Here is a 16,072-nt window from a genome sequence, read left to right on the forward strand (position 1 = left end):
TCCCTACCCATAGTAGCACCACCATCATGTATTGAGAATATCCCCATAAATGAATAAATGATAAGGGGAAATATTCTTAATACACAGCTGTGATGTATCATTAGTAGAGATATGAGAACAGGTGGTGGGTAAATGTTCCCAATACATGATTAGGATATATTGTGGGGTGCCCTCTATAGATGTGGGGTTTGTTGTCTTTTCGTGTTGTCTTTCAGTTATTTATAAGTTGGAAAGATTGATTTTCGATAAGGAAGATCTAACCGTTAAAAGACGGAATGCCGAAAAGACACGAAAAGCCCATTTTGAGCTGTTTTCAAGAAGCTTCAATTCAAATGAAGCTTCTCGCGCTTTTTGTGTTTTATTCTCATGCGAAAAAACATGGAAATATGTACATCTACTAAACACACTTCATAGTGCTCAAATCTCCATGCAAAAGCTCAATGCATCATTTGACTGCTATAACTATTAGAAGATGTTCCCAAAAAGACACGCCAAATAGGCTTGTGATCTCCTCACCGTGTAATAAGCATTTTCTTTATTAGCACATCTAGATGATATGGTGTATGCTGATATATGGTATTAAAGTGTTAAGTTATATGTTAAAAGCCATCAAAGGTGCAGTCATGAATAGTCAGATATCTGATACAAGTTCAAATCTGAGCCCCACCGCCTCTCTCCCCACACTTCGAGTGTCCGACACTTGTTCATTCACATGCGAGAATGCTTCCCGCGTGCGGGGCTAATGGAACGGCCGTTAGTTTGTCCCGTTAGCCCAAAAGGGCAAAACCCTCATTTCTACATTCCCACCCCCTCATACCGATACCTCTACTTGAATTGGTCGTCCCTAACCCTGTTTTTCTCCCCTCCACCCAAGCTCTCCTTCTCCGGCATTGGCAATCGCTCTAGTGAGTTCACCTTGACCAGGTATTCTCCAACACTCATTTTGAGCTGTTTTCAAGAAGCTTCAATTCAAATGAAGCTTCTCGCGCTTTTTGTGTTTTATTCTCATGCGAAAAAACATGGAAATATGTACATCTACTAAACACACTTCATGCTGCTCAAATCTCCATGCAAAAGCTCAATGCATCATTTGACTGTTATAACTATTAAAAGATGTTCCCAAAAAGACACGCCAAATAGGCTCGTGATCTCCTCACCGTGTAATAAACATTTTCTTTATTAGCACATCTAGATGATATGGTGTATGCTGATATATGGTATTAAAGTGTTAAGTTATATGTTAAAAGCCATCAAAGGTGCAGTCATGAATAGTCAGATATCTGATACAAGTTCAAATCTAAGCCCCACCGCCTCTCGCCCCACACTTCGAGTGTCCGACACCTGTTCATTCACATGCGAGAATGCTTCCCGCGTGCGGGGCTAATGGAACGGCCGTTGGTTTGTCCCGTTAGCCCAAAAGGGCAAAACCCTCATTTCTACATTCCCACCCCCTCAACCGATACCTCTACTTGAATTGGTCGTCCCCTAACCCTGTTTTTCTCCCCTCCACCCAAGCTCTCCTTCTCCAGCATTGGCAACCGCTCTAGTGAGTTCACCTTGACCAGGTATTCTCCAACACTCATTTTGAGCTGTTTTCAAGAAACTTCAATTCAAATGAAGCTTCTCGCGCTTTTTGTGTTTTATTCTCATGCGAAAAAACATGGAAATATGTACATCTACTAAACACACTTCATGCTGCTCAAATCTCCATGCAAAAGCTCAATGCATCATTTGACTGTTATAACTATTAAAAGATGTTCCCAAAAAGACACGCCAAATAGGCTCGTGATCTCCTCACCGTGTAATAAGCATTTTCTTTATTAGCACATCTAGATGATATGGTGTATGCTGATATATGGTATTAAAGTGTTAAGTTATATGTTAAAAGCCATCAAAGGTGCAGTCATGAATAGTTAGATATCTGATACAAGTTCAAATCTGAGCCCCACCGCCTCTCGCCCCACACTTCGAGTGTCCGACACCTGTTCATTCACATGCGAGAATGCTTCCCGCGTGCGGGGCTAATGGAACGGCCGTTGGTTTGTCCCGTTAGCCCAAAAGGGCAAAACCCTCATTTCTACATTCCCACCCCCTCAACCGATACCTCTACTTGAATTGGTCGTCCCCTAACCCTGTTTTTCTCCCCTCCACCCAAGCTCTCCTTCTCCGGCATTGGCGACCGCTCTAGTGAGTTCACCTTGACCAGGTATTCTCCAACACTCATATTTTGTTTTGCTATTTTGTTTTTTCATTTCAATCAGCTAAACCTCTGTTCTCTGATACTTCATTTTCTCGTTTCAAATCAAAGAAACCACTGGCCATCTACAACGACCACCGGCGATCATCCAACCATTTCATTGTCACAGTACTCTCCATCTCTCGTATCATCGCTCTTTCACACATTTTTCTTTTTTTTTCTGATATTTTGTTTTTTATGTCAAATCAAATAAAACATCGGCAACAGTGCTTTTTCTCCGGGATAATCCGGGTAACAAGGATGTGCCTGTGCAAGACGCTGAGGATGTTAAGGACACCTTTAGGTACATGATGAAGAACAGATTTCCCCACAGCGGCAATTACCCATCTAGTGAAGACAACTCAAGGGACAAGTTGGTGCAGTGGTCACATCGTGCCACCGGCATGGCCATCACCCTATGCAATGCAGCCTGGGTATGTACCTCTAATTCAAAAGGCAACGATTTTTGTTTTTGTGGTTCAGAGACTTGAGACCAGACTGACTCGTTCATGTGTACTGTGTGGTTTGTAGGTGTTCTCGTGTGACAGGGAATTCCGTGATGCAGCAACGGAGGCAGGGGAAGTTGTATGGAAGAATGGGTTGGCGAGAAAAGTGGGGCTTTCCGACGGTGTTAGCGGCAATGCGTATGCCTTCCTTTCTGATATTTTATTGACATGCATGAGCATTTGATTTATGTGCCTCAATTGCTAATGCTCATCTTTGTATCTGGCCAGCCACTTGAGTAATAAGCATCCTTATTTGAATCCACTTTTCTGGTAATGGATGCTATTGCCTCTGATAATTGACTTTTCCGGTAAAGGCACTGTTGCCGCCGGTTTCTCTGATTTCTGAAAAACCAAAATATAAAAAAAAAAAGAAAAAAATAAGAAATGTGTGAAAAAGTTCAAATACGAGAACTGGAGAGTACCTCCAAATGATCGCCGGTGCCGGAGAAGGAGAAGAGAACTCGGATAACGGGAGAAGAACGAGGGATCAGGGGACCAGATGCACGAACTCGAGAGGGAGTGGGAATAGTGTTTTGAGATTTGAACTCATATGTTTTGGAAGTTTCACGCGGGATAAGTGAATATCGTGCAAAGGGACAGATGGCGTCGAACGGGCGTGTGGGGCATTTGTGGGGCGAGAGTCAGTGGAGCGCAGATTTGAACTCATCCGATACGGGTTACCACTTACCACCCTCTTCCATTTCCCCTCTTTGGAGAAATGAATGACGGGCTCTTGACTGAGACCGACTTCAATGCTCACAAGTTGAGTTCACACTATTTGCACAGTCTTTTACAGCGGTGCATTGAAAATTATTTATATTTTTTTTTTCATAGCGATATTCCCAATGCAAAGCTTCAAGAGATCGTGAAAAAAATGCACTGTCTGCCTGGCCCCTGCCCTGCTGCCCAGATATATTCATGCTAAAGCTTTTTCTTCCAACTTCTAAGCCGAAGCCGGTTTGGGCCTGCATCGAGACCGCACATAATATGGACCAGGTCGAGTATCTGAAATTTTAGGCTCATAAAGACTAGCCTGGCCCAAAAATTAGAAGCCAATTAACGTATAGAGAGAGAAACAAATTGGGGTTCGCATCTGCCCCCCCACATACTTGCCCCCCAAAAACGTTTCACAAAATTGGAACGCGACGCATGTCATGACACACGCGCATTAAGCGAGATGCGTGCGAAATTCATTTCACGTCGTGAAATGTACCTCCATTAATTTCTCTCTTGCCCAAAAGCGTTTCTTCTCCCATACTCCATTCTACTTCGAATTGAAATCCTTGGCGCCAGCCCCCTTTCGTAACCCACTCACTGGAGATTAATCCAGTCGATTTCTGCCGGCCGATGCCGACGACCATACCGGCAGGAGGTAAGTATTCTGTAAGTTTTTTTTCATTTCTTATATATATTTCTGTTTGTTTTTTCTCATTCGTTTTCTAACATTTACAGATCTGGACTTGCCAGAGTGGGAGCCCCCTGATGCCGTTTCTAACATTCATGTATCTCCTTTTTGCGGTTAAAATGGCCAAAGGCCGAGCTTTTAACTGCAAAAAGAAGTAAGTCTTTAAAATAAGGAGAGGCAAATGCAGTCTAAGACTTAAAAAATTTTACCATTGCTGAAACCAACTGCCTCTTCCGAGAGAGAGAGATGGTATTACAGTGTAGATACTAATAAAGAAAAATGGAATATTGACAAAGAACCTTTAATTTGAATATTTCATGAGAGAATACATGGCAATCATTACAAAGAATTATGATCAAATTCATTTATGCAAGAGATCACTCGTCGGACAGAGAGGCCATGAGGCCACAGGGAGTGCTCCATATCGGAAGTTCGAAGAAAGATTGCTTCAAGCCTTCATCAGACGCCTTGCACATAGCCTCGGCCACATCACATAGGTTCGTAAGATTCTGAATAATAGCTTCTTGGGCTTCCGCCTGCATGTAAAATTTGCAATACAATTGAAAGTTTAAAATTCCCAAAAAGAAAATGTATGTTTCAGAAAATCGATTTTTTTTATTTGCTCCCACTGGGTTTAGGTTTTTTCTACTTTTGTGGAGTCTTGTTCAAGAGCTTAAGAACCGCCGAACAATGAGAGAGAGAGGGATAACATACATTTTAAAACTTTTCCCTAGATAGAAAAATATGGAAAGAGTGCCGGTAATAAGAGGTCGGCGATCAATGGCTGGCAAAAGGAACCTGAGGTCTACAACGACTACAAAGGAAATTCAACAGAAGTTTGTTGCTGTTGTTGCTAGTGGGTGCTTTTCTCCATCTCCTGTAATATGATTGACAAGCGTTCCTACTGGTTAATCTGTTGGGAAGAAGATGGGGTCATTGTAACTTTGGAGGAGAAGTTCTGAGGCGCGTTTGAAGACATTGTCTTTAGAACGTTATTTGCCCCCACTCAGTTTTACTGAATTTGCTGTTGGGTTACAGGCAAATTCATTCACAGGATACAACAGAGCCTTGGGCGAGAATCTGCAACCAGCAAAGTTGAAGAATCTTCAAATAAACCTTTTGTGAGACTGTAACAGACCGGATTGAGAGAGAGAGAGAGATAGTGAATTTCGAAAATTGTGTGTTTTGGAGTCTGATTCATGCTCCTTAAATAATTTGTGAAGAGGTATGAAAAAAATGTAGGTACTGGTTTAGAGAAGGCACCTTGAACAGTCACAATTTCAAACATTGTGACTGTTTAAAAAGTATTTAACAGTTGGTGACTGTTAACTTTGAATTGTGCCTCTTGATCACACCCGATCGAATCGTGACCGTTGATCTCATCAACGGTGATCAATGATCAGCAACGCACCAAAACCAAAACCAAAACCGCCCATCGCAAGCCACACGCGTGTGCACGCGTTGCGCAGTATCGAATCCCCATACTCTCCTCTACTAATTCTAAGGAGTGTAAATCAGCTTCCATTGACATACTGAAAACAAAACTTATAATTTTCCAATGTGGGACAAGTTCAAAACTGGGTTTTGTAAGAGAAAATTTGATTTTTTCAATCAAGTGTGCAGATGCAATTTCTCATGTAATTGATCAATCAAACCCATTGGATTTAATCTCTCGTGAGATTAAAATCCAACACGATATCTTTCTGGTACTGATCTCTCAGCTTCAGCAGCGTCCTCTTCTTCCGATGCCTCTGCTCCACACTGGATCAGAAGCCGGTACTGGTGGTGCAGCAGCAGCACTATAATTTTGTCTTCTCCGATGGGTTCAGATTTGTGAATGTTAGAAAACGAATGAGAAAAATTTTACAGAGTACTTACCTTCTACCGATATAGCTGTTGGCGTCGGCTGGCGGAACTCAACCGGGTTAATCTCTGGTGAGTGGGTTACAAAAGGGGGCCATGAAATGAATGCGCATGTGTCATAACACGCGTCATATTCCGATTTGGTGAGACGTTTTTGGGGGCAAGTATGTGGGGGCCAGATGCAAACCCAACAAATTGCTGACGTATCACTATCAGTTGCCATAACTACAAAGACTGCTAAAGTGTTTACTTGTAATTGATTGTTACTAGCCAACGTTGAGTCTTATTTCTAGCAGTCACAGTCTCTTATTTCCACAACATAAAGGATTAAATGACTGACCCAAATTAAGCATCAAATGTATAATTGCAAGGATCAACCACTCACCCATGCCCTTTTCAGTAATCACATCAACAAGGGTTGTTCACGGGTCGGGTTGGGTTGGTTTATTGAGGTTTTTCTAACCGACCTGACCTGATTGGGTTACCAGAGATGGAAACCGAAACTGACCCAGTGTTAAGCAAAACCGACCTAGTCGGTTTGAGTTGGTTTGGGTCGGTTTCGGCTCTAAGTTCATCCATGCCCCCCATGGTCACCTAGTTTTCTGAAAATATATTTAAAACTGAAATATGTATTTTAGAATATATATATATATATATATAATACATATATAAACAAAAATATACATACAAATATATTGGAATATATATTTTTTGGAAATATATATCTGACATATTTCATAATATATATTTTTTAGATATAGATATTGGAATATATATTTTTAGATATTTCAGTTTTTAGTTAAGTCGGAACTAAGTCGGTTCTATTCGGGTCGGTTTCAATTTTCTTGTGTGAAAATCGAAACCGACCCAAATCATCGATTTATGAATTTGTACAACTCGAAATCGATCGGTGCTGATGAAAACCCAATCAACTTAGGTTGAATCGATCCGAATTAGTCAGTTTGATCGGATTGGGCCTTCTTATGAACAGCCCTAACATCAACCTATTTAGTTTAGTCTTAACACCATTGTTGAACTAGTGTAAAAGCGCGTGCATAGAATATGTGCACATAAGCACTAATCATATATAATATATGTTATTTGGATTTTAATGTTATAATTGGTATGGAAGTTAGAATCGAAGGTAAATATTAGCTTTATATAATATTAGTGTAAAAGGTACGTATCATGCATGTGTACAAATAAAAATTGAAGTCATTATAAAAAGTTAAATTCAATTTTTATGATTTAAAGACAAGTATCCGCCTGTAAATAGTATAGAATAAATAGATGATATTAGCCAATTAATATTAAATTTATTGATTTAAAATCAACTCATATAAGCGCTTGTTTTAGACATGTGGCATGACATTTTTGGCAGAAACTTGTATGATGACGAGACAAAGGACATAAGTTATCTTTTCGGCCCTAAGGTTCAGTTTGGGAATAATGCAAATACATATATGTATAATGCAAAATCTTGTATAAGATACTTCTAAACCTTTTTTTTTTGTACTGTATATGTTTGTATTTGCACTTTTCTAAACAACACCATTACAAGTAAGATTCATATGCCGTTTTGTTTAAACTATCCAACCAGCCAACTATATATCCGTGCCAAAGTATTGATCCACAATCATTTGGTCTGACCATTTAGATAAACCGTTAATGCATAATCCAAGCCAAACAAGGGATCTAGAGACTCAAGGAATTGGTAAATCCCATTCCAATTTCTAAATCTACTGTAATCGATAAAGTCAAAGTTTTCCAAGCTGAAATTTTCAGTTCTTTCTCTCTTTCTCTCTCTTGCTTTAATGTAAATAGCAAGGAATATAACTCATCATTGCCCCCAAGTGTATCTAAATTTCTCTCCCAAAAACCAAGTTGATCGTGCAAATATTTGCTTGTCCTCCAACCGTTGTCTCCTTTTTTGTCGATAAAAAGTGTCTTTAGCATAAAAACCAACATGGGAAGAGACTGCAACTAAAACACCGAAGACCAAAATAATAGATAAATGAGTAAATTACAAAAACTCCTTGTGCTATGGGATTAATGACAAATACTTCCTGACCTTCCACTTTCGATGAAATTTCACTATGCAACAAGTGAAACCGGATTCAGTCAGTGCAAAATCCATTCTAACAGGGAATATCTCCCCATGAAATAAAGTATAAAAGTCTAGAGATGTTCTCTATGGAGATCGGCTTCAGTCAGTGTAAGGCCCGTTTGAACACTGTTCGAACAACTTTTACAGGCTTGCATCGGGAACATCTCCGCACTTCTATGCTTTATTACATGGGGAGATATTCCCAATGCAAGGCTATGATGGTCGTTTGAACGGGCTTTGCACCGACTGAATCCCATTTCTTCCCAATGCAAGGCTATAAAGACTGTTCGAAATAGTGTTCCAATGGGCCTTGCACTGACTAAAGCCGATCTCGCGACAAGTACCCCCATCTATTATAATTTCATTAGTTACTTTTTGATAAAGATTCACATTAAGATCTTTAAATTTTTTAAATCAACAGATTACCTTTTCCTTATTTTTTTTGAATGATTTATGATTTGATTGGTTTTCTAAATATAGCATTAAATCCATCTCAATTTCTCCAATAAATCCTTACAGATTTTTGGCTGATTTCAATATTCAAATGAAATGATAGAGGTTTCTTTCTGATAGATATAAATTTATGGTTTTGTTTGCTTCATTTTGATTTATTAGAGAAAGGAATGCATAATTTTTATATTTTTAAGATGATGATGATATACATTAATGTGAGTGAAATGAATCAAAAAAAAAGATAAGAGAAACGATTTTTGTAATTTTAGTTGGTTTTGCTTAGAGAAAATGGGGTAATTTTGGTAAATTAGGGTTTAAGAGAAAAAAAGGTAAGTAAAATAAAATAAGAAAAGTTTAGGTGAACATCGAATGTATTTCATCATTTAGCTTAACGGTTTGGGGGCATTTGTTGCAAAGTGAAAGTCTAGGTATATTTATCACAAATGAAAATTAAGAAGGTATTTATCACTGACCCACAGTAGTACAAGGAGAGTCTCTTTAATTTATTCAAATAAACAAAATAAAAAATATTGTAACTTCATAAAAAATGAAAATGAAATGAACCAACGGAGATGCACGTGATCTAATACAAATACAAATGGCTGGCGCTTGATAGAGTGAGTGTTCAAATTCATTGATAGCTCGACTGAAACATCTCCATTTGGCCTTTATGTATATTTGAGATTAAAAAAAAAAAACAATATTAGTAGAAACTAGAAAGTAGATATCCATCGTATTTACTCTTTTATCCATTCATTACCATCACAAATTCATAGTCCCACATCACATCTCGCCGTGTATTGAGAACATCATCATGTGATAATAGTGATAATACTGAGAAATGATAATATCATCAGCAGCAAATGTTCTTAATACAGGGATGTGCTGTTAGACGTTTTGGGGTTAATCTTGAAACTTGGGAGTTCGGATCATCATGGCGTGTCCTTGGTCCTTACTCCTTACTACTTGGTCGTTTTCGTCCATCAAACCTGATGGCGAATGACGACTTGTGAGTCTGTGAACCTTTCCAAAATTGGCTAACTTCCGGGGTCAACAGTTCAATCAAATCATATATCGGAATAACGAAAGTGATTCTTCAAGTTCAAAGTAATCATGGGCCGGGCCAAGGTTCTACGGTGTATTAAGAGATGCACATGGCTTGGCTAGATAGGCCTCGCGCTAAATGATATATATAATTAGAAGTGTAAATCGGGCCATGCCATCTATGACCTGGTATGATTTTGAGCTGGCCCAATTTAGTTTGGCCTGAGGGTTTATAGGCTGTGTTGTGGTACGGTACGATGGTATGGGTCATGTTAGGTTTGGGATTTCAATTTCACAAACCTGGCCAGTCGGTTTGTGACATGACCCATCTCTCTCTCTCTCTCTCTCTCTCTCTATATATATATATATATATAATATTAATAAAATAAACAATTGTTTTCAATTTTATTATACTATTTTATTTAATTATTGTATATATAAACAATTGTATACATCAAAATTCATATAAAATAAAAATGTTAAGATTTTTAAATAAATAGCTTTGGCCTGATCAGGCCTAAGACTTGGCAATGAACTAGTCCGACCCATGGCATGGACCCACAAGGCATGGGTCCGCATGGGCTCGAGTCGTGGACTGTGCTGGGCCGACCCCCAAAATATCCCAGAGGAGGAGGCACAGTCTGGGACGACCCATTTTACAACTCTAATATTATTTACTAGCGAGGCCCCGTGCAATGCACTGAATGATAGAATTTGACTTAAAACTTATTGTTCTATGGAGTTACACAACCCAGGGGTAGGGATGGCAATTTTCTCCATCTCTACCAAGTACCCAACCTCCTCGATCAGGCATGAATGTGATGGAGAATTGCCTTGGCGGATATAGCGTGGGGAATGGAATTAATAGGAATGCCTGATTGGGGACGCCGGGAAGGGGAGTGAAGTCCACACCCTGCCCCAACCCCAATTATATATATATTAAATATATGTGTATATATTATATTAAATATAAACATTGTTTATGTTATTTATAATATTATGTATATTATACATATCAAAATACATTAAAAATATTATTTGCATTTTAATTTTGCCTTTATTTTAAATAAGTAACAAACATTTAATTAAAAAATTCAGGGATTCAGGTCCCCGATGGAGAAGCCCTCTCTATTAAGGATTGGGGACATAGGCTAAAATTTTTGACAATGATTAATTTAAAACTTGAGGTTGGGATAGGGAGTATGATCCCCGCCCTGAACCCACCCATTGTCATTCCTACCCTGGGGGTCATCCCCTAAACCTATAACACCCCCCAACCCATAAATATAGTTCCATTAATTATGATAATTATAAATGTAGTATCCAAATACTTATGAAAATTATTAAAACTTTCCAATTATTTATTTGAAAAATAAGAAGTTTTATAATTTAAGTTTCACTAAATTAACAAAATCATTAATTATTGCTCAAAAGATATAGTAAATATCAATATTACTGAAAATATAAAAAACAAATTTATATTTATTGAAGTTAATTTTAACTAAAAAATTACTGAGAATTTTTAATTCTAGCCTGATAATATCATTAAATATTAATAAATTGGCCAAAATTATGAAAATAACAATAACTACTTATTGCTAAACATTATTGATGTTTTTTCATTATTAAATTTGTATTTATCAATACTTAAATTAATTATTCATTTTTTAGAAACTATTGATTTTAATAATTAGTTTTCAAAAAAATCAGAAAATAAATTACCAAAATCAGTAATTTTGAGCAAGTAATTCTTAGTAATTAAATTTTTCAATTTACCAAAATTACAAAAAATTATAGTTTAGATGTTGATATTTACAAAAGAATATTCAATAATATCAGTAATTATTGAAAATATAAAAAATTTACAAATTAATTTATCCACGTTTTTTGTTTATAATATAGATTAAGAGGTGTCTTAGGAGGAATTTTAGATGGGAGATATTGTTTAGGAGAAATTTTAGGAGGGGATTGAGCCGATTGGTAACATGAGAGAGAGAGAGGGAGTGGAACTCTAGTGAATAAGAGAGGCTGCCATGTGGAAATATAGATTAAGGGGTGTTTTAGGAAGAATTTTAGGTGGGAGAGATTGTTTAGGATAAATTTAATGAGGGGATTGGCTACTTGATTGAGAACATCAAGAGAGATTTGGAGTGACACTATATTGTAGAAGAGAAGGCTGCCATGTGGCTACATGGAAGGGCTAAGGGAGAAGGGAGAGAGGAGAGGGGGGAACGGGAGAAGGAGAGGACTGCTGACATGGAACCTAATCGCTTTATAATATAGTACTAGCAAGGCCCTGTGCGAGGTAAAATTTTAAAACCAAATAATAAGATCGAAGGGAAGTAATTCACAGTAAAATAATAAATGCATCATTACTATTAATTAAAGGTTATTTAAACCATAATTATTGTTAATAAGTCATTATTAATTTATAATTAAATTTAAATGATTGTTGTTAGTTAATATTAAAATAAGTAAATTATTGTTTATGTTAAATAATTGAATGGCGGCAGAGCGGCTTCGGGACAAAGACCATATTCCCCATTCCCAACCCCAATTATGAAACGAATCCCCAACCCCAACCCCGACCACTGCTAGAGATACAAAGTTACCCTCCATCCTTGATCCCTAATGAAGACAAGTTTTCTGTAGGACCCGAATCACCCATACAAAGTTACCCTCCATACTTTATTAATTACAAGTATCATTTGGAAAAATAAGTTTACTTACAATAAAGAATAATTTGAAATATAAATAATATCTTAAATATATTTTGATATATATATATATAATGTAAATAATCTATAATATACATAAAGAAAAGCAGTCCACGTCAATTACCCTCTCCTTTCTCCAAATCCCCTTCCTCCCTAACTCCCCTTCCTTTCCCCTTCCCACCACTCCCATTTTGCTAATTCAACACCCTTTCTCTTCATTTTTTAATTAAGTAAAATAACGAAATTAACCAGATTACTGTTAATTATGTAATTAAAGTTAATTAAAAAATTTAATTAAACGTATTTTAGAAAAATAGATTCACATAAACAAAGGAAATTTTTTAAATGTAAATAATATTTTCAATATATTTGGATGTATATATAATGTAAATAATATATAATATGTATACTTAGGGTTGGGGTAGGGCAAGTCAGGGACTTCACACTCCATCCTCATCCCCTATTAATCCACATCCCCACCCTCCCCATTAGGTCGGGGAGGTTGAGTACCCAGCAAAGATGGGGAAAATTGTCATCCCCTAGTAATTTTGTTAATTAAATAATCTAACTAAGTTTTATTAAGCAACCTAATAAAGTAAACGTTTAAAGTGTTAAAAATTCAGTAAATTAATTTGTGTAAATTAAGTAATTATTATGGAAACTTAATTAACCATTTTATTGTTAATTATGTAAATAAAGCTAATTACATTAATTAGTGTTAATTATATAAATCAATGGTGTTATACAACCAAGAATGAGGTCTGAAAGGTTTTGACTCAAGATTTTAATGAAGTTCATATTGTTCTTGTCAATGGAAGAGGAATATATGAAAATGGAAGACTGTTCAAAATCTTCCCAAAATACTTTATCCAATTCTGTAAGGTATAGTAATTGGTTCTAGTCTATGAGATGCATATCTCACTAATGAGATAAAGTATCCAAATATGGAATGTAATTGATTACCAATATTAAAAGGGTGGTGACATGGCATCATGAGAGAGAATTAAGCTAATTAAGGAGAGTGCATACATGGAGAGAGAGAGAGAGAGAGATGAGCTAAATAAGGAGATTAGTTATGTGGGTAAAGAGATTGTGAGACGTGAATAATTGTGGGGAGAGAAAGGGGAGATATTATAGATAATATATTGAATTAATTAAGAAATTGAGAGAAAGGGTGCTGAATTGGCAATATGTGAATGGTGGGAAGGAGAGACGAGAGAGTCAAGGAGAATGTAGGGTGGGATTAATAGAGCAAGGAGAGGCATGGTGATGTGTATTGTCTTGCTATATATACTAGTAGGGACCTGTGCGATGCACCGAAAAATCTGAAAGATTTAATAATTTTATTTTTCATTTAATGATTTATAAAAAATAATTATTGTTAATTGAATATGAACAAAAAATTTAGTTTTATTAATAATTTGTACTAATTTTTATTATTCTAAAATAAAATTTTGATTAACTTTAAATAAATAAAAAATAATTATAAAAACTAACATTTTTATTAATTCCATTAATAATTAACAATTATATATGAATGACAATAGGGTGGGGTCAAGGTAGGGCACCCCATCCCTTTCCCTGCCCCAAATTGAAGACACTCTACCCCATCCCCGCCCCGTCGCTAGTGTTACACGGGTTCAGGGCAAGGTAACCACTCTTCAATGTCGGGTGAGTTCAAGGGGAAAGCACCTCACTCCTCATCAAGGATAGAAAATCCTCGAATTTTCCTGCCCCGTCCCCAATATTGGATGGGTTCAAGTAGAGGTGTAAATTGGGTCATGCTGGGTCGGCATGAGGCATCCCGGGCTGTGCCTCCCTCCTCTAGGATAATTTGGGGGGTCGGTTTGGCATGGTCCACTACTTGAGCCCGCACGGTCTTGTGTTGTGCCGTGGGTCGGGCCTTAGGCCAAGCCATGCGGCACACCAAGCCAAGTTCAAGGCAAGGCACCCACTCCCCGTCCAAGGTTTTTTAAATTGGATCGGATAGGGAACCGTTTTGGTTGACCCGCTTTGACAAAAAAAATAAAAAATTAGAAAAACAAAATAGGCCAAAAACATTTATCCGGGTTGACAGTTCGACCGCCCAGTTCAGCAGTTCATTAACCAAATAAACGGTTTTTGGACAAAGCAATTTTGAGGAGAAACAGTGTCTGATTCCCAATTTTTCCGGTCTAACCATGTGGTTTGATCCAGTTTTGAAAACACTATCCCCGTCAACCCAATATTCAATTTGATGATAGAAATGATCAAAAGGATATATTGAGTACACTAAATTATCTTTAATATTAAAAATATAATTTTGTGAAAATTTGTTATACTTGTGTAATTTTGCAAATTTATTCAAAATTTTTTAAATTTTTATTAAATAATTTATTTTATTTTTAAATGGGTTGCTTACATAATTATACCAATTTATCTTATAATTTCTAATATAAACTAACAAATAATTTCCTTTTTCAAAAATTTTACTATACAAAAATGTAGTTTTATGAAAATTTTTGAAGAAATTATTACATTCGTGTAATTATGGGGATTTATTGATTTTTTAAATTGTTATTAAATATATATTTTTATTTGGTAGTTTACTAACAAAATTACACTAATTTATCTTTTATTTTCAATATAATTTAATTAATAATTTCATTTTCTAACATTATAATATTTTGTTCCCCCATTTGTATTTGGTTATTAATCATAATAATAACAATAACCAAAATTTTATACTTTTTGATAATTATTAAAAATAATTCTCAAATTTATAGAAATTAGTTAAAGAGTTTTCAATTTCTATAAAATGTTGTTAATGAATTAATTGATAACAAAATTTATTAATTTTTGGTATTTTACTAACCGTACTAATAAAAATATTTAATTTTTCTTAATTTAATAATTGTATGTATTAACTTTTGGTAATAATATTATTCAATACTCATTGAATATGGGTGGAATTAAATATTAACCACGCTTAACTATTTATTAATTAATATGAATATTTAAAATGAGGGAGAGTGGACATAGATTGGGGGGGATGCATTTTAGGAATTGATTAGGGAGTGGGGCAACAATGATAATTTCCAATTGGTTTAAATGAGAAAGCTTAAGAGAAGGATTATAGGAATATTTTTAGGTAGTTGGGTGACATGGCTTAATGGGAGTATTGGGAAGGGGAGAGGAGATATAGTCAAAGAGAATGCAGGGTTGGGATAATGGAGCAAGGAGAGGCATGGTGACGAGGACCCTTGCTTTGCTAAGCGAAAATTAAACAATAGAAATACATAAAAGTATATAATTGTTTTATATTTTAACTTTTTAACAAACAATCCGATCAAACTCAACCCGAGTTGGTCGGTTTTCTAGTATTTCATATCGACTTTGGTTGAATAAATATATATTAATATTTCATATTTTTAATTTAATATTTTAATATGGAAAAGGGAAAATTCCCATATTTGTTAGTCTAAAATATTTTATATCATAGATTTAATTTTTGTAATTTATTTTTTAATAATATCATTATAATTTATGAAATTTAAAGTTAATTTTTAAGTTTAAATTAAAAAAAAACAAACTAAACCAAAAATAGACCCAAATCAATACAACCCAAGTTGGTGGATTTTCGCTAATGGTCAATCGGTTTCGAATGTCAAACTGCGGACTTGACCAATTTCAACTAAATTTATAGTCTAATCTCTAATAAATAACAATAGTTTAATCTTCAATAATTATTGAAAATTTATA

At 35.9% G+C, this 16,072-nt stretch overlaps 1 protein-coding gene across 4 annotated transcripts; it reads left to right on the plus strand.

Moving 5' to 3' along the window:
* Positions 1 to 2,001: 2,001 nt before the first annotated feature.
* LOC104591428 (lanC-like protein GCL1) lies at positions 2,002 to 5,420 on the plus strand. 4 transcript variants are annotated; one of them, XM_088904463.1, is made up of 6 exons: positions 2,053 to 2,206; positions 2,309 to 2,365; positions 2,465 to 2,670; positions 2,768 to 4,114; positions 4,195 to 4,644; positions 4,786 to 5,420. In XM_088904463.1, coding segments are annotated over exons 2-4 (366 nt in total). In that variant the 5' UTR covers positions 2,053 to 2,206; positions 2,309 to 2,364; the 3' UTR covers positions 2,927 to 4,114; positions 4,195 to 4,644; positions 4,786 to 5,420. The 4 variants fall into 4 exon arrangements, 3 of the variants coding, with proteins under 3 accessions (XP_088760589.1, XP_088760590.1, XP_010248544.1); XM_088904464.1 differs by having other exon boundaries at positions 2,768 to 2,880; positions 2,971 to 4,114; positions 4,195 to 5,420; XM_010250242.3 differs by having other exon boundaries at positions 2,768 to 3,738; positions 4,524 to 5,420.
* The last annotated feature ends 10,652 nt before the right edge of the window (positions 5,421 to 16,072 follow it).

This window comes from Nelumbo nucifera, chromosome 4 (genome assembly GCF_055504915.1).
Source record: "Nelumbo nucifera cultivar China Antique chromosome 4, China Antique-T2T, whole genome shotgun sequence".
Classification (NCBI taxonomy): Eukaryota; Viridiplantae; Streptophyta; class Magnoliopsida; order Proteales; family Nelumbonaceae; genus Nelumbo; species Nelumbo nucifera.

Bases quoted from the DNA above. Each gene is read 5' to 3' on its own strand.
- LOC104591428 (XM_088904463.1), top strand. The intron at 2,671-2,767 runs GTATGTACCTCT...TGTGGTTTGTAG, and splicing joins CCCTATGCAATGCAGCCTGG to GTGTTCTCGTGTGACAGGGA.